The sequence below is a fragment of the Ornithodoros turicata genome, chromosome 7 (genome assembly GCF_037126465.1).
Source record: "Ornithodoros turicata isolate Travis chromosome 7, ASM3712646v1, whole genome shotgun sequence".
In the NCBI taxonomy this organism is placed as follows: domain Eukaryota; kingdom Metazoa; phylum Arthropoda; class Arachnida; order Ixodida; family Argasidae; genus Ornithodoros; species Ornithodoros turicata.
In genome coordinates this window covers 43589261-43608699 of record NC_088207.1, presented here as the reverse complement: position 1 = coordinate 43608699, position 19439 = coordinate 43589261, and the positions used below count along the sequence as shown (strand labels likewise).

The 19439-nt window shown below is 45.2% G+C and overlaps 1 protein-coding gene across 2 annotated transcripts; it reads left to right on the top strand.

Annotated features, from left to right (window-relative positions):
• The first annotated feature begins 3498 nt into the window (after window positions 1-3498).
• On the top strand, window positions 3499-19130 carry LOC135399915 (nuclear receptor subfamily 2 group E member 1-like). 2 transcript variants are annotated; one of them, XM_064631649.1, is made up of 9 exons: window positions 3499-3763; window positions 11348-11429; window positions 14399-14417; window positions 14989-15130; window positions 15934-16196; window positions 16831-16968; window positions 17063-17159; window positions 17258-17407; window positions 18091-19130. In XM_064631649.1, exons 1-9 carry the CDS (start codon window positions 3592-3594, stop codon window positions 18357-18359), a joined length of 1332 nt encoding a protein of 443 aa, XP_064487719.1. In that variant the 5' UTR covers window positions 3499-3591; the 3' UTR covers window positions 18360-19130. The 2 variants fall into 2 exon arrangements, with proteins under 2 accessions (XP_064487719.1, XP_064487720.1); XM_064631650.1 differs by having other exon boundaries at window positions 3500-3763; window positions 15958-16196; window positions 18091-19129.
• The last annotated feature ends 309 nt before the right edge of the window (window positions 19131-19439 follow it).

Here is a 19439-nt window from a genome sequence, read left to right as displayed (position 1 = left end):
CTGCTCAAATCAGAGGAGATATAACTGAAATTCATAGGTTGACGCATTATTGTACTGTGCATCACCATCATCATGCAGCACATTGCAGCGACGTACCTCGTTTTCGAAGGGGACGGAGCACAAAGATAACGAATAATTAAAGGGTATACGCTCAACGTGGGCACCGGCAGAGGCGAGAAGGAATAACACCGCACATGTTTAACAACAACAAACACAATTCAGTTCAACTCAACCAAACGCTACGGTATGGATACTCTAAATGAACAAAACACATGTTACGCGACAGATGCAAACGCGAGATACATAATACGGCGGCAAAAGTGCATGATGACCCTGATTTTGCGTACCCCGACGACACCACTCCTTCACCAGGCCATGGACCAGGCCATGGCGTGGCAGACGAACTCTGCAGACGACTTCGGCAGACGCGGCCCTGCTGCCTATATAGCTAGCCTCACTCGGTCGTAGCTTCGGTTGCCCGAACATCAGCGGAGGTGGAAGGAGACTTCGGGGACAAACCCTCAGGTCGCAGAAAGTTTCCAGGCGTCTAGGCGCTGCCGTCGTCCATCTCCTCCCCGGGCATCCGTCCGGGCTCCCGTTCTCGATCACATCTCGATGGCTCCTCGCTGGTTCCGACTCTTGACGCAAACTACAACTGACACACTGTCTCCCTCTCCGTCCCCTCTCGACGTCATCCATGGTTTATATAACCTCTCTTGCGCCATGTCACAGTCAGGGCCGGTCACGGTTTTGCCAAACCAAAAACACATGTTCTCGCGACACTGCATTCAAAGAGCACTCTAATTGCCACGGCTTTCAGTGATGCTTCCTTCTACGAAAGTCAGTTTCTTGGGGGAAACAGCACTGTGAAAGAACCCCTGAAGTAGAGCTAACCCCTCCCACTGGGAGACAATGCGGACACGTGGAATAAAGTTTTATGGCTCTCAACTGTGGGGGAGAAGGGAAGCTCTAGCGACCGTTTGAAAACAACAGTGCCCGCTTCCTCTTCGATGTTAGAAAACTGGAAAAGCTTGTGAAGCCGATAGTCTGGACCGTCAGAGCGCTTCTACGTTCACACGAGAGAGAAATCTTTCCATAGCTACCGGTACACCTATATCTGTACTTGTAATACAGTTCGCAACTTAAGGTAAACATATTCGGGGACATTTCTCGTAAAATGACGAATTAAACAAACAACAACAACGACAACAAAAAACATTCGGCCATCCTTTCTCAAAACCAGAAACTTTGAGTTTATGTACGGACACAGCCGTAGCAATGCGGGACGGCCCCCCTGTCCCCCACGCCTTCCTGCTGTCCTCTCTCCATCTGTACACATCTATACGCCGCTCACGGCCACCGTTGCTTCGCGGAGCTAACACGGAACAACAACAACAACAACAACAATAATTGCGGGACGAAAGTCATGGAGCGGCCCCTCGCGGTTCGCATGGTAATGTCTGCTCAGCTGATTGTCAGAAGTTGCTGCAGGGATTGCACGGGGAATATTTCGCGAAATAAGCGATTTGGTGAATCACGTCCAGCTACTGCAGCATTGACGCATGGGATGATACCCATATAAGTAGCCAGCACTGCTATTCGCTAGGTACTGTGGTACGTTCGCAAGCCGTTTACGTCACCACCACCACCACCACCACCACCTTGTGCAACAAGATGTAGTCCATTAGGGCAAGTATTTGAAGATAAAAATACATTTGCCTGCTCGAATAGTTCAAAGCTCTAACCGTATACACTCTAAGAAGAAAAAAGAGTAATTTTACTCCTTTTGGGGACTAAATGCATTGCCACAAAATATAGTCCCTTTCGGGAGTAAATGCACGGGAGTACGTGAATGTCACAGAGTGGAGACTGCATTTCACGCTCTGTGCTAAAAGTCCCGGGTAATTTGTGTGCATGCATGAAAATACTTTGAATCAAACCGTCAACCGTGATCGAGTGATATAAGATCTTGCGACATACATAGGGCGCAGTTTGCGAAGAAAGCAGCACTAACTGTTTCTTACTCTGCGTGGATGGAAAATTGCTAAGTTTGCTGTGTTATACTACCTTATGCCATCAAATTGACCAAGAGCACGCATATTTACGTAGACTGTTGCATTCGGAAGACTATTTCCGAAGTTCAGTGACAATTTGCAGTTCTGGGGAGTAAATGTCGTGCTTATAAGGAACTAAAATAGGGAGTAATTGCAATCTAGGGGACTAGAAGCGGCAATTACTCCCCATTTTACTCTTTTTTTTTTTCTTAGAGTGTAGGTGCGGATATGATGTTCCGAGCATCCTGCTTACATCATATCTCGTTGACGTGGATGATGTCTCCAGTGCCACTACCCACAAAAAGCATACGACATATTGAATACATACGACAGCTTACAACGTATGCTACGAGTACTACTATTCCACCGACATCTACAGAGTTTAATCGCTTCCATCACTCATTGAGTGTCTGACAGATATAACAAAAAAATACTCATAATCGAGTTTGATAGTTTCTGCGCAATATAGGCGCTGGCGTTTCACTTCCGTGATGCTGTTACGTATGCCAGTGCGCGTTTTTCAAGTTCATCTAATTCTCGAGGGTGCACGATAAATATATTCCAATTCAATTCAAAATCAATTCGCGTTATGTACAAAAAGTGCGGTTCTCTCAATATTATTGAGGTGCTGGTCTTGTTCAGACACGTATACATCCTACCTTTCAAACTTTGTCTATAGTGCGTCTGTTTCTTCCACTTATTGCGATGTATAGTCCAAGATTTGTGATGTTGTGCACCGAAACACGATGGACAATTGCCACATGACAGCACAGTTTCACAGAAAATAAACCTATCAACGTAGTGACGCCCCCATCAAATCCCTAGCATCATGACAACCCCTTTTCAAAGAAGGGAAGGGGAACTTAGCAAATAGAGAGTTTTAGTGCATCGCCTAGCGCATGCTGAAACTCTCTAATACCGCTAATGCCACTCCGGCGCCACGCGGTACATTCATGCGATAAATGTTTATAACGTTTACAGCAATAGTGAATTTTAGTATAACGTACGTCGTCGCCTTTGCGCCCGTAATGGATAGCGTGGTGGTTCTGAGCAATGCGCAAAGCTCTGCTTGTGTCTCTCTCGTGCGCAAAACCACCAACGCTATCCCTTACACACGCAAAAACGATAGAGTACGATATACTAAAACTCACTATTGTGTCATCGTCACCTTCTCCCCTCCCACTAACCGTGGTACCATCGTCACCCTGTCGACCCTGCAGCGTTCATCAACCACCCTCATCCCCCAACGGTTGCTCACCAACAGCCTGTTTAGCATGCCGATAACAGATCACTGAACGCAACGCGCAATCAAAGAAGCGAAAGTTGCACTCGTTTCACCGTCGTCCGCCAGGCGCCTGCGTTGTGCGTTATGATTAACGACCCGTTAGCGGGTTCTGCCTTCTCAGCCAACGGCGTCAGACTCATGATGGGCGCCATTGTGTCAGCTGCAGCCAATCGCGAGAGGCGAACCCTCCCCAGTCGGCGTGGATCCGGCCCTCCTCCAGGTGCTGGATCCCGCGACTCTGTCCGGTACTCAATGCCGGTCCATCACCGCGGAACGTTGGGATTTGTGCCTGTGGACGCGAGTGCGTCACAATCCAAAGACGTCACGGCATCTCTGTTGCATTCTGGATCTCCGTTGCCATTGACGCTTTTAAACAGTGTCTACAGCATGGCAGCGGGAGTCAGCAAGCCACCAGGAACTTCCAGTGAGTGACAACTGACCATTTCTTCTTAGGATGTGGCGCTAGATGATTTTGAGGAACGTCAGCGACTGTTCACACTGCATGGAGCGTTGTATTTTCACTTTTGTCGTCTGTTTCCGTGCAGGCGTGCGATGGAAAGTGAGGAAGTGTTTTAGTGATGAACAGTATGGTTCACGCACGTTTCTTCACGCTATGGGGCTCGAAGTTCTGTGTAGTTCCTGCAAGGCGTAATCATCGCTCGTATCTGTGATTCACAAAGTAGAAAATTGTAGCGGAAGCAAGTAGGGGAGGTTCTTAAAAAGATGAGCCAGTAATCAAAGAAGCAAACCGCGTACATGCCATTCGGGGCAACGTTATGTTTCCTGAATATGATGCCTTGGTTGCGCTTGGTTCTTGTCGAAGGGAAACGCTTTTTAAAGGTCACGCACATTTTCTAGATTAATTACTCTTTCATGACTACATTGGTTCTTTTGCTGTAAACGATTAAACTGTTGCGATAGCAATTAGCTTTCCTCTGCACCATTTATCTACTGTCACGGCTCGCTGCGCATCGAGATCCAAGCTGTGGCGGGCGATGTTCAGTTTGATGTGAGGTGTTTGCTTAAACGTTCGTGAAGCCTGAATAAGTTTGGCAATGTTCTATTAAAAGAACCTTCCATCAGCACATGTAAGCTTGAGGGTATCGTGAAAAGGGACGATGATGTATCTGTCTTGTTGTGTGGCGCATCTATAAGGTAGTGTTCTACAACTGTTCAACTATTCTTCTCTCATTCAATTGATCTACATGGAGGGGCATATGGAATAAGTATAACTATAAGGGAATGGGGTATCGAAAATGACATTTCAGCATCAGCAGCGGACACATGAGCTTCATTATACTTTCTCCTCCGTGCGCTGAGTGAGCCCTTTTACGGACGGTCGCGTGCTCTGGCATACGCCAATCAAATTTCACCTTACGGTAAATGATGCGTTTTGTATCATATACTCCTGTCACATGGGAAATTGGACGCCATTTCCAGCGAATGACAGTCAAAATGAATTTCATTCGTTCGTGCAGCGTGGAGCTACCATTCGCAAACGACGACAATTACGATACGTTTATATATACTTCAATAAAATTCTCAGCTCAAAATGAGCTGTCGAGCAAGTCGGGTTTTTGAATAACAACGTCGAGCGCCAGTAATAAATGGGAATACGTTCGTTGGAAGGTGATGCTTGCGTGACAACTTTCATGTCAGCGTATTAATTGGTTGCGCACGGGTCGTATAAGGTGGTATGCTCACTGAGGTCATAAGTTACAATTCAAATTTTAAGTCACAGCGTTTATATACCGTCAAAGGATGTGGGACTTGCAGTAGACTTTGGTAAATTTAAACTGCGCCTACTGTTTAAGTGACTCCCCACTAGTACACTCCTTTATTGTAGTGTATAGTATAGGTCAAAAGCTGGAATTAATTCAGTCATCCAACTGAAAGAAAAGTGTAAGGTTATTCACAATTTTTGACAATATTTATTTATTTATTCACATACCCCAAAGGCCCTCACAGGGCATTATCATCAACCTCTATAGTTCCTGCGGGGCGCTGTTATGTACATGCTTATAGCCACATTCCAAACAGCTACTAAATCTCCGTTAATCGTGCAATATATACACTTAGTCAGTTACACAACATACAACCGTCATATTTATTTCTCTAGGGCTACGTACAACTGTTTCCTGTTTGTTGTCTTACTTGGGCTTTGGTGGCGTACGTGTTTGTAGCCTGCCTCGGCCAATTATTGTGTTTATATTATTTTACATCCTGTGTTCTGCGGACATTTTGAAAAAATAGTGTTTTCTTACTTCGGAATGGCTTCCTGATAGCGAAACGAACACCGAAAGTCTGCGGGGCAGCGAATATGGCAGTTTCGTAACGTACGGCATAGATTAATGGGACGACGACTCTATTGGTAATTTGCAAAGTTTGAGACACAGCCAGTGTTGATACTTATTGTTTGATCTTATTCCTCAAGAAAGAGTATGCAGACCGCTCACAGCTCCATTAGCTGAAGGCGGGAAAGGGATTAATGGGAAAAAGAAAGGATCGCGAGGAGAGAGCGTGACAAAGAAAGGGAAAACTTTCGTTCTAGCTGTAACTATACTACCTCTGTCTTACTTCTGTGTGCACAAGTTGATGCTCTGAAGTCTGGTTTCTGCTAAGAACCTCTGATTGTCATGACGTGTGTCCGTCTGCATGTTAGGATGTCAAAAGGAGTTGCAAAATCATTCCCGCTGCTTTGCTTAGTTTTCAGTCTTAGACATTTTTTTGCTTTGTCTTAGACTGCGTTTTTGTTTGCGGTCTGACGCGATTTATTTTTGTGTGGAAGATAATTTTTAGGAATATTTTTAATAAGACTTCTAATCTATAGTTAAACATTTGGGTTGGTATACCGTAGACTCCCAGATACCCGTTAAACGACCCTGACGCGGACGTGTACGTATCTTGAGTACCGTACTCAAAATGCTGCCTTTTAAACACTTCGGTTAGTATCTTATACTCATGCCTTTTACCGAATGGAATTTCTACTCTATTTCAAATACTGTTTTCAGTATTTTCTACTCAATAATCTACTTTTCTTCGTCTGTTTGTCTTCACACCATTCAGTTTCACATTAGGCAGTTTTAGGAAACCGTTGGTAAGGTTATCGTGCCTGTCGTAACCAATCGCAGTCGTGTGTGACTCGAATCTTATCCGCTGGTTGGTTCCGGTTGATACGCGGTTCGACGCAAGCAACGTTCTCAACAGTTTGCTATAAGTCTCGCGTCCTTTCCAGTTCATTTTACTTTTCCTATGGAAACCGTCTTGTGGTACTGTGTTTAGGAGTAGGACCTCAAACTTGATTGTCGGGAGTTTTCATAGATTGCTTGAAAATAGCGAGATGTGAGTCCCGACAAACGCCGGGGCAGAACACGTAAATAGTAAAGAAAGTAGAAAAACAAAACAAACGCAGCCCATAGATGTCCAAGGGACATTCGGTCCAGTGTGAGCCTCTCTTTCTCTAAGTGGATTATTTTGCAAATAAAGAGAGGAAGACTGGCGGACACTGTGACAAGCAACTCCTATGGTGGCCAATATACCCAAGTATCTTAAACGTATCTCAGATATTTTTTGAAGTACTTAGTATGCTCAACTGGTTTTACTTCATTTTCTAAGTATCGTACCCTAAGTACATGTTCCTTTCAGTATCTAGTATCGTATATATCTTAAGTACATTTTTATAGTATCTTGTACATGTCTGCCGAATCAGGTGGGCGAAATTTATCCCCGTACGGATGGCCGCGTCGTCGCCTGTGATCAGAAGCTAACTCGTGCATAACCTGGAACCCCGAATACGTAACATTCAGTCGTACTAATGTTGACTATATATGTACTTGTTTCGTCGCGTAAAATTTGATTGTATATGATGCTTGCAAGCGTATTCTATCTGGTTTGGAAGATAGGATTGGGGATGACGTGAGCACCCTAAGGTGTCATCGCATATGTCCCTTGGTTTGTACGTCGCTCGACTTATACGAAGCTTTTCGGAATTTAAGTTGGCATGTCAGAGGTTCCAACCCAGGCAGCACCCCGATGTCGTGCCGACATCGACCCGACGTGCTCCTGCCGACACCCCCGACATCGGCCCAACATACACTTTGCAACACCGCCCGGAGTTGGGCCAATGTCGGGTCAGGATATTGGCCCGATACCATTTCGGCATGCCACCGATTTGTGGCCGATGCTGCGCCAACATAATTTTGTATTTTTATTCGTGTGTTGGCAATCGTAACTACAAAAACAACGTTAGACTGGTTATTTGCGAGGAAACAACGTTTCGTACTCGTTTCATTTTCTGGCAGTTTCCTTTGTTTCTGTTATTTCCCATGGCCCGCAATGAGCGCGGCGTTACAGAAAGCAAGAAAAAAAAGTTTAAGAGCTCCTAGGACCACGACGTGCAAGAAAATTTAGAAAGGAACTGGCATTCATTTCGAAGCGAAAACAGATGCTATATACTTCATGTCTTCGCAGCTTCCGCAAATTCGAGAGCCCTGCTCGTCTCAGAATCAAACTGGTGGAGGTGACGTGTCTCAGTTTAATTCGCTCACGCATACAAACAATGCTCAAGTGAGGAATTGCTTCGAATATTAACTCGACATCAACGTAACGAATGTGTTTTCTACTGCTTTTGGCGCGGGACACCAAGTAGGTCGATGGAAAGCCATTGTCAGCGTCATGTCGTTGGCTTCGGTCAAAATAGAGCCGACATTGCCAACTTCAGTGAGATGTTGTTCGAATGTTGGCATTCTCGTCGTCATGTCGCTGGTGTCGGTCAACATCAAGCCGACACTGCCAACTTCTGCTGGATGTCGGTCGGAAGTTGGCATTGTTGGCTACATGTCGCCTGCTTCGGTCAACACCGAGCCGACATATTGCCAACTTCAACGTGATATTCAGGGCTTCAGCGGCTATCGTCCTACCAGATGACGATGATAAAGACAACAACAACAACTTTGATATAAGCGGAAAGAATATAGACTTTGATATAGACGGAACAAACGCTGTGCGTTGAACTTCAGTGAAATGCGCATCACTTTGAACGACACTGAAAACAACAACAATAACAGCTTTATTTCGAGACGATGAATGGGGAGTTTCATCGCCATGGGCGATGCTCTACCCCATTGCTGAAGGTGATGCGGGGAATGAAATAATGATCCCCTTCACAGTATGGACCGAAGTCCTATGGTATCCAGAAAGGTGAAGAGAGCCTTGAGGGCAGAGCGTTGTTGGGCTGAATGTGGCCAGGGACCAAGCAACTTTGTGAGATACCGAAAATAAGGATATTGAACATAAGAAACGATGTCCACAGCATTTTTTTTTTCGTATTATTCCCCGTTGCTCCTCACATAATGCTTCGATTGCACACCTAATTGGTAATGCCGTGTCAGCGATCACCTTCGCGACTTTGAAGACGTATATAGTCCCTAAGAAAATCTGGAATATGTGCCAAGATCGGGTTTGTCTCACAATAGTGGCCCATAAACAGCTCACGTCGTTGGGAATCATTATTTTCCATTCTTATTTCTCCGCAATTAACGTCTGCCATAAGCCGCGAATCACGCAGGTGCGCGAGGGATCGACGTATCAGCTTACGGTTAGCAACAGCTGGAAAGGAGGTTTCGCAGAATGTCAGCCGTCGACTTGGCGGAACCGACTTTTCGGAAAGGCGCCTTCGTGACTCACCTGAACGAAGCCAGTTATTCAAGCGCTGGGTGGCGGAGTTCTTACAAGCCGCAAGTCATGCATATTCACCGAAAGTGCATGCGTGCCTGTCGAGGTTCTGCGAACTATACACAATGTATTGAATAGAGCAGAAACATGCGACGTTTAATGAAGCGGACAAATCGGGGTGTGACGTTCTGGGCATGAGCAGAAGGGGACATCGTATTCCGTACATTATTTCTTGACACCGATCGTCGTACGCTACTAATTTGTACACGTGTGATCATATTAAAAGCAGGAAAGAACTCTGGCTACGAGGTTGCCCTATCTTAAAATGAACTGCTCAGGACGTGCCATATGAGAGCAGTTGGTATGGTCATTGTCGAACCTGTCGGATATATAGCGACACGGTGTCTGGTGGATCTAACTTCCTGGGCCAATATTTGGCCCAATATTTGGGCTACTGGGCAGCGTCTGAGGAATATATTGGGAAATGTGAACAATCACTAATGAAATAAAAACATCTCACTTATAAGTAACTTATCAGTCTCTTTAAGTAGAGTAAAGATAGAATAAAATAAATTTAAGATAAATGCGAGATCACCATATATTTTTTATTATTACTCCCTGCTAGTGCCGCGAAGCAACTGTGACAATGAGCAGCGTACAGATGTGGACAGATGGAGAGAAGACAGCAGGAATGAGTGGGGTTCACGGGGATTAGTATATGTGTCCTGGGCAGACTTCAGGGGTGACTGTGCTGGCATTCGCCTGGAAAGTCTTCGGAAAAACCAGGGAAACCCTCAGACAGCACAGTCGATGGTAGGATTCGAACCCAACACCTCCCAGTCTTCAGCAATTGGCTGAGCCACCAACGAGCGAGACGGTCCGGCCATGCCGCTGGTAGATCACCATATAGTGAGTTAGCTTAACTTACTGTAAACGAACTTTTAGTCGGGATGTATTAGTTTTCGCGCGTTCAACCTAGCGAAGATCCTCGGTCCGTGGTCGAACGCTGCCCACCAGACGCAGGGCCTTCGTCTTCTGGCGGAGTGCTTGTGCTCCACCGGTCTGGCGACGGCTCTTTGAAAGCCCCCATCATCATCCCTTCATCCTGTCCCAACGCGAAATAGGGCAGTGTACCGCCTCAGCGGCGGTGAATCGCCCACCCCATCACCATCCAATGTATGTGTGTGTGTGTTCGCGAATTTCGCGACCGCTAAAAAAATTGCAAAAAATTGCACTCGCGAACACAGCTTGACGTTTATCCCGCGAAAGGAAATAGCCCTGGAATCGCGAAATTAAATACTCGCGAATGACTGGGCGAATGGGCGAATTAAAACAAATTGGCGAATTAAATGGGCGCATTAAAAACTGGGCGAATTAAATGCTTTCGCGAATATTCGCGAAAATTAATACGTACATCGCGAATAAAAATACGTTTACAGTATACCTAGCGGTGAACGGACGTGCCCCTGTACACAACGCACCACTGCTCGTTCGAACTCGACGAGTATACCCGTTCATCAGCGGCACAAATCCGCACTGACTCACAAAAATTAATCTCGCCAGCATTCGGGCTATTTATGAAGGAAGCAACGTCAGCAAAAAGCCCGACGCCGTTCGCGTATATTTGCCAAAGCGTGAGACTCTCACGGCTTGTCGCCTGGGCGAACGTGGTGCCCACAGCACACCCGCTCTCTGACCTGATGTCACGTTTCCATAATGACACCGTGGGAATCTCGTCTCCCCTACACGTCATCAGTGGGTGCCTTTCCTCTCAGTCTCGATGCCATATAGGTACACCGCAGTTCGTGTATTACCGATCGCGAATCCACCATATGGGCCCTGAGGTATTATATGGGATGAGGTGATGGTTACGAGGTTCGCTTGCCGGTGCGGGTGTTCAGTCAAGTGTGGTGCGTCGTCTGATTTGCCTTTCGTGCGGCCATGATGCCCTCTGGCCCTGAATAACGGTATGAAAGGGAGACGTCATGCGTGACGAGTTTTTTGTGATCGCACAGCCAGGTGGACAGGAGGCCGCGCGTTTATAATGTTCCTGGGTGGTTTATCGGTACTAGTGTTTTACTTAACGAGGCTAAACTGTTTCCAAAATCTTGACCCGTGTATGCACAATTAAGCGCACGATGACCACACATGTACGTGGCCCATATGTAAGGCGACCTATGCGTGACCTACTGAATTTACCCATTTTGACAGGACTTGGATTGATGAAATCAGTTTGAACCCGATGTCTGCATTTTGTAGGTCCACATAAGGTAGACACAATCGCACTAAGTTTCCTGTATACTTTGCTTGACAAGAATTATATCTTCTCTTGCAGGCCGTATTCTGCTGGACATACCATGCAAGGTGTGTTTAGACCACTCTTCAGGGAAGCATTACGGAATATTCGCCTGTGATGGGTATGTTATGATACTACAAATTATCGTATGAAAGCAGTGAAAGTGCGGCACACACGACCGTAATGGGACCTTGTGTAAGCGTCCAGTGGTAGCGAGTTCGACTTCGTCGTAGCTCACATCCCCATTTTTTTCTTTATCACACCACCATCACCGTTATGGACCGAATGAAGTGTTAATGCAGGTAATCCACAATCATGCCGGAATATCTGGTTTTGATTTAATGATACTCCGCGAGCATATCTACGATCGACATCTTAATACCTAAACAGTTCACACACGGCACAATCATGCCGGAACATATCTGGTGTTGATTTAATAATACTCCGCGAGCATATCTATACGATCGACATTTTATAGTACCTAAACAGTTCACATGTATAGGCTGACTTTCACTATGACTGCGCTGTATAGTTGCCAACATGCTCGGTACATGCTCGTAACTTTGGTACGCGAAGCAGATTAAAGTAGTAGTGAAAGATGTCTTTATAACAATCATCCTCAGCCTATATAGGTTAACCAATATGTTGTAAATGCGCTGCATCGCATTGTCAAACGAATATGCAGTGTTTATGCTTCTCGTGCATGGTTTATCCATATTCAATAATGCGGAGTAGCTCTATACACAAAATGTTAAGTTAGCTAGTACTTTATTTGACTGCTTGCACTGCTCTTTCGCTGCTTTAACAAACTTTCTCCTTTTCTTTTTCTTCTTATTGAAGGAAAAGGGGAAAAGTTGTCTTACGTTTGTGCGGCAGCATGAGGAAATGAGGGGATACTTGAGCTTCTGGTCAGCAACGACAACAATTAAATTATAAATGAAATGTGATGCCACAGAGTGTTTCTCGTCAAAACATACGAGAAGACCAGCCAAATGCCGGTGACCGCCAAACCAACCGGGTGCCTTTACAGTTAGTGAAAAAACATTTCGGAGTCAACAGTCAACCGGAGGCAATATTATTCTTTATGAGGAGCAGCTTTATAACTTACGGCTGCTGCGCTCGGCTGTGCAGGGAAAAATAATAATGTCCCTTCTCTCTATTATGTGCCTTTGCACCCGTTTTGGAGCGACCCACGAGTTGAGCCGCGCTTTCTGCGAAAAATCTCCCGGTGACTCGACGTTTTGCTCCTGTCAATATCAGTTCACGTCAACAGAGCGTCGCTTATTTCGTCATATGCGATCAAAGAGAGGCTATAGCATATAGTTGAAACGGGGTGTGCTCGGGGGATAACTGGGAAACCCACCTTCCTCCCCTCCCGATGGGGTCCGTGGGGCTTTTGTGACGTCTGTTACACGGTTTCCAGTCCCCTCCACGATTCAAGATTGGCAGTCCCCCTGTGCCCCTGTATGAGGGCACAGAGACTGCCTCCGGCCATATTGTCGAGTAGCCTGCCTCCTCCTGGTTGTGACATAATGAGTGTCGATGTCGGGTTTCTGAATTTTTGTGTCGCGTTTTTGGCCAGCCATTTTGCGACCGGCGATTAGTCAGAGGCTTTTATTTGAAGTGTAGAAACTGTGGGGAGTGATGGCGACGCAGGGCGACGAGGGGGATGCGATAAACGTTGTCGTTGCGGGGGCCGCTGACATATACGGTTGGTTTCTCTGAGGCCACGTATTATTTCCGAATGGTTTCAGTGAAAATCGAAATGTTTTTGTGGTATTTCCGCACGATGTTGCTATTTTCAGTCATGTGACTTTCCTGCAAATTCCATTGTTATACGGATGTTTGTTCGCGGTGAATCGCCCCAGGCCATAGTCATGAATTTATTTGGTGTTGTTGTTCGCCAGAGCATTTCAGCATTCGTTGGATGGATGTCATTTTTCGCGATGCTTAATTCAAATTCATGTGGGGCCCGTACAGCCGTTCATGGGCAAATAAATAACTTAAACGAAATAAATTATTGATTAGAATTACTGATTGACTGATTAGTATTGATTGGAATAACGGATAACGTGCGTTTTAACGAGTTTAAAGTGTTTCGAAGTGGAATCGTTCTGCTTTTGTTCACGCCTCGCATCTTTCAGTAAATCTGGAGAACTGCTTCATATATTGCGCTCGTTTTCAATTTCGTTATAGGTGATTACGCTATAAGCGGGTTGCAGATCGCGTCCCCCGTATGCGCAGATGAATGGAAAAGCTTCAGGAAAGGCAAAGTCAAAAACTCCCCTCTCGTGTACTTGTATGCGTACTGTCGTATAACACTAACTTCTTTCTGCAGAAGCGCACTTAGCGCAAAAATTATGACATGTATGATTACCTGACGCGGAAGCACGTAAAGACATCTCAAAGCGGGGGTAGTATTTCTTTACAAACTGTCGCTCGTAAAACATGTATCGTCACGACGCTATATGTTACTTTATTGAAAGCGTCTTCTTTGATTCCTATACTTCGAGTCTTCTGTCGCAAGAAGTCGTTTTGTGCTTCTTCGAAATGATGTCGTGTTCGTGACTTCAACGAGAACCGTGTAAGCAGTAAAGATGCAACTTACTGCTTCAGCTGGGCCTTTCCAGGGAACGTTTCAGCAGAAAGACAACAGCGGGTTGCGGAAAAAGAAAGAAGGAAAGGGTTACAACGCGAACATGCTGTGCATTATAGAAATGACGGGGTCTATAGAATAAGGTCCGCTTATGCACACAGTTAGAGCTTTGATATTAATCCGTTGCTGAAATCCACTCCTGCATCACTATTTGGAGATATGAAACACCATATGCCATAGTCATCATTCATCTGTCGTTGTTGTTGTCGTCGTACTTGATGTGCTTATTTCGTAACAAATGACAAATATAAAAAGCTATATAAGCAGGAACGATTTTCAAAGCCGTTTAATCCCGCTTATATTATTATGTCCTCTTGTTATTTGCTCAAATTTACAAAATCATTATGATTTGCTTACAATCACATGCACATAGATGCACCTGGTTATGCGTTGACTCACTGAAGTTTAATTGTTCTTCTCTTCTTCCTTTACAGATGCGCCGGATTCTTTAAGGTAAGCAAAGTTTGTTTATGGCGTCTATAACACATCAGTGTATCAACACAAAGTTGAAAGTAGAGAGTGCAGAAGCGCAAAACTGATGTGCAAAGGAAAATACGTGAAAGAGAGAACAAAATCAGTGTATATAAGTAAGTAAAACAGAAAAAAAAAGAGTGGGGAGACTAGAGCTCACAGCTATATCTTACACGTCAGCTATAAGGGCTAACTTGCAGTTGTTTACTAGCAAGGACCTTGCAATGAAAGGCAGGTGGTTTATCACGGGCTATAGTGCAAGCAACCAAGGAAGATAACGCCTGTATTACTGCATCAGTGGCGGATCTAGGGGGGGGGGCGGCGATCGCCCCTCCCCAAAACGGCAGTTTATGCATTGAATTTCCCTCTCCCCTCCCCCACTACGCGCTTCAACAAAGAAACTGCCCCCCCCCCCCAAATCCAGGGTCTGAATCCGTCCCTGTCATTCTTCTTATTATCTGTTTCTTGTTGCGGTGTTCATAGCCTCATTTTCGGCTTTTTGTTCCCTTCATCATGTCGTTACTAAATAAATGCCTGTATCCGTCTTATACAGAGATCAATCCGACGCAACAGACAGTACGTGTGTAAAGCTCGTGGCCCGGCAGCAAACAACTGCCCCGTAGACAAAACTCACCGGAACCAATGCAGGGCTTGTCGCCTTAGGAAGTGTCTCGAAGCTGGGATGAACAAAGAAGGTGAGAGACAATATAATCACAAGTTAACTTTAAGCAGTATTCATATTATTATTTTAAACAGTGTTTATCGTTATTATAATTGTTTTTCCTTTTCTTGTGCACTGGCCATGAATTGCTGGTATAGCTTTTGTGCGCCCGTGTTTCTTGTGTGGACTCTTAAACAATCAGATACGATACGCTAAAAATTTCTCAATTTTTGTTCACTATATCCACCTGTGTTTCTGCAAATTTTTTATAGTCCGTTGATACTTAGTTCATGGCTTCTGTTGTGTAGTATTTCCTTTTCTGTACCATAACTTTTGTACAAGTTCAAACGTTATCCTCCTCTGGAATAAATTGATACAGTGTTGCAGGTGGCGATTTCAAACCGCTTTCTCTATCCCTTACTTCTGTCAAAAAATATCTCATTGTCCTTAACCCTCGTTAATTTTTCACCTGATTGACCTCATCGTTTCAGTGGAAGGGTAGAGTCTGGCAGCCTAATCAGGAAAACACCTCGTGACATTAATAATTTAATTGTTGTTGTTGTACATCGTTCGTGGTCAGGTCACCCATCTTGAATTAACGGAGCAGTGGCTTTACCTGCGAAAGTGAACAGACGAGGTTTGTGTTGATTAAGATAACAACATAGCAACTTTAATGATGATGAGTGACTGGTTAGAATTACTTTGGATATCCGACGTGTTCCCGAAACACGTCGTTCCGTTTGCTTCAAATAAATTCACATCAAGCTTTGTATAGCTTCAAGTGTATGCTGCTGGAAGTGTCTTAGTGATGCTTACCTAGCAGTGGCGTCATTCGAGGTCCTGGCACCTCTTTCGTTTCAGCTGTCCAGCACGAGAGGGGTCCGCGGAATTCCACTCTTCGGCGGCAGGTGGCGCTATACCTCAAAGAGGCTACAGGCACGGATGCCACGTCCGCTGGACCGACGTCGCTGAGTCCTGTCCGGCCCGCTGGACTGCCCTTCGGACTCCACCCTGCGTTCTTGAGGCCGGAGCCGTGTACAACGCTATTTCCTACGCCGAGGCCTCCCTTTCTAGCTTCGCTCTGTCATCCAATGCCAAAGGTTTGTCTTGCGATGACGCTTCCATTGGGATGACGGTAGAAAAAGAACGACTGGATTATTGGCGTGTATTGTCCTCCAGTAGACTGTGATTCGGAAATATTCATTTGGTAGAAAGTGGAAGTAAACTACAGTACAAATCGCGCTGTATACAATGAATTCTCCTCTTGGATTATGACGTCATCCGCAGGAGAGCGCCACTGTCGCTAGCAGATTTGCCGCCATAATGTAGGTCCTCAGGTTTTCGTTGTCTAGAACTTCACCCACATCGCATTCTCCATACATCTGGTGTTTCAAAATTATTGTACTGTGCGAATGTTATATCTAAAATATCCATGTAATTTCCATGTTTTCAACGTTAATAGTCCTCTAAGTAGCATATCGGAGCGAACGAAAACTGGAACCAAACTTCGAGGGACATACATCATGGTGCCGATTTCGGCTTATCGAAGCTAGTGCCCTCTACAGAGGTGACGTCAGTGAATAAACTTATTTTTCTTCTTCTTTTTCCTTCGTTATCTTTGATGCCCTGTTGTCAGGCAGCAGTTCAGAATCGTCTTATGAAGTTCTAGTTCTGTAATATGGCCAGATGCACAAATAAAAGTGGTATTAAACGCGTTCTTTTATTTCATCGCAGTATCCGCACGAGCTTCTGGCTGCATCCGCTAGTGCGAGTCCAGAAACCATTTGCGAATCCGCAGCGAGGCTGCTCTTCATGAACGTCAAGTGGATGAAAACTGTGACCGCCCTCACTGCTCTGCCAATGGCCGATCAGGTGGGTGGAGCTTAGCCCCCGCGTCGATATATAGTCTTGCCGTTCCTTCTATAATATCTTCGGTTTCGATATCTCTCAGTTTGTCTCTTTTCAGCTTCGCCTATTGAAGGAAGGGTGGAGAGAATTGTTTGTACTCTCAGCGGCACAGTTTCACTTGCCTCTAGATGTAGCCCCGCTGTTGGAAGCTGCCGGTGAGCTTTGTCTCGTCTAAAAAAATAATTAATAAAGAAACAAACAAAACAGAGAAAGGAATATTCGTTAACAGTATATTTCTGCTTTCGTTAACTAGGACTTAGTTCGGAACCTTCGACATCAGAAAGGATGGTTAACATGATGGCGGACATTCGTAACTTTCAAGACATTATCGGCAAGTTCAAGATGATGCAAGTGGATCACATGGAGTACGCCTATGTAAAGGCTATCATCCTCTTCAAAACAAGTACGTCGCTTTACATGGCTGCAGAGAGAGGAAAAACTGGCGTTAATTGTACGTAATAATACGGTGGTTTTCCCACAGTGAACGGCAGCTTTCACTTTGGCTATTGAATTTGATATATTCACTGTATTGCTACGTACACAACGGATCAGTACGTCGACTTTTCTCAGTCACAAGAGAACATGAATTACGTGTAGAGAAATATAAGGGACTCCATGGCACACTGCGCTGAAAGAATGCACCTGTAAAGGTTATTTCACAACAATAGTACTCGTACTGTGGCGAAGCATCCTTTACGGGGAGCTTCTTCGACGGCAGCAGGGACGCTCTGTTATGCTGCGGGAGCGTTGTCCCGGAGTTTTTCATGCCATTTCAGACATTTTCAGGTATATACTTGCACAATTCTCTATAAAGTAGACTTGTAGGAAAAAATCTTCTCGGGAACAACACCGCAAAAGATGCTGTCCCAACGACCGCTTTATAGCACTCGCAATCAAAGACACGGCCCACCCGGGGGCGGACTGCGTTATCAAGGGGGCCTTCTCCAGTACATATATGCTCAGTTTGGCGCACGTATTACAAGTTCTAAATATGACGTATTATGGGCTATTCAAAATACGTTTACAAGATAATGTTAGCTTCTACCTTCTCTTCTTACGGTGTCTAATTTCCTTCTCCTCTTCCAGCCATCCACGGGCAACCGTCCGAGGGCCGTCCTTTGCGTGATCTTCATGCCACTGCGACGCTACAAGATCAGGCCCAACTGACACTGTCCAAGTACATCCAGACAGCCTACCCGACTCAGCCTTCTCGTTTTGGACAGCTTCTTCTAGCACTGCCTTCTTTACAAACTGTGTCCTCCGTCACCATAGAAGACTTGTTCTTTCGCAAAACCATCGGCTCAATGCCCATCGAAACACTACTGTGTGTCATGTATGAGTCTGGAGACTTCTGACAACGTAATGCGTCCTCCCATAGACTTTTATCTTCGTCACGGACGAATGAATCTTCGTGCTTCCGTCGGTGATCAAATGTAATATAACGTCAACGAACTGTGGCGCACCGTCTAACACTTTGATCGACTATATTTCGTAGATCGATGGATCGTTGCGTTGGATCTGGAGCCACGCGGATAAGACCGTCGTCTGAGCGTGTGCCGGACACCATAACTCTTTGTACATAAATAAGATTGATTGATTAATGAACTCATAAAAGAAAAATATGTACATATATTAAGAAGCGTTTATTCGTTTAAGCGTTTATTCGTTTGACTAGGTTCGATAAGTTGCAGAAGAATTAAATTCAGCTGCAGTCCTTACAAGTCCCGGGGACACCTGATAGATCGCGTTGAAACGTCGTATCCTTTAAATTTTAAAAATTAAAAAGTTTGTGCCATTTCTTTTTTTCCGATTTCTTCCGTATAGTGTCTGGTCATGTTGTGCCATATACTGCCTGGCGAGTACACAACAATTGCACGCCCGCTGTATAATATACGTCGTTCTTGTTTAGAATGACACGGTGTGAGTATACGTCTTTATGTCGACCACAACAACAGGGTTGTGGTGAATCCTAGTCATACAGCTGCAAGAACATGGACGCCAAAGATTCATATTCGATATTTTGTTTTGTGTGACTTTGTAAAGTACTGGCTGTAAAATGTTTTTCTTTAGAAAATAAAAGGACGCCCATGTTCCTATGGTGCCATCAAGCGGTGCTGCACAAGCGTGGCTTCGTCATGCACAGTTCACCTGCTAGCTAACATTTTTAAAGGGGCGGTGAAACGACTGTCCTAGTTGATGTTGACGATGTCTCCTGAATATATCAAACAAAGTTTAATGCCGACGCGATCCTGTGTTCGGAAACCATAAACCGTTTTCCAGCCAGCCTCACACCCACCGCTTTTGCAGCCAGCCCAAGCCGGAGAGGAGGAAAGCGATACCAGGGAGGGAGTACGTGTGCTTTCTTTCTCTCTGGCTTGTGCGGTAAACTGTTTTCAACGTGCTCCTCCGGCTAGACGGCGCTGCGCTTTAATTAT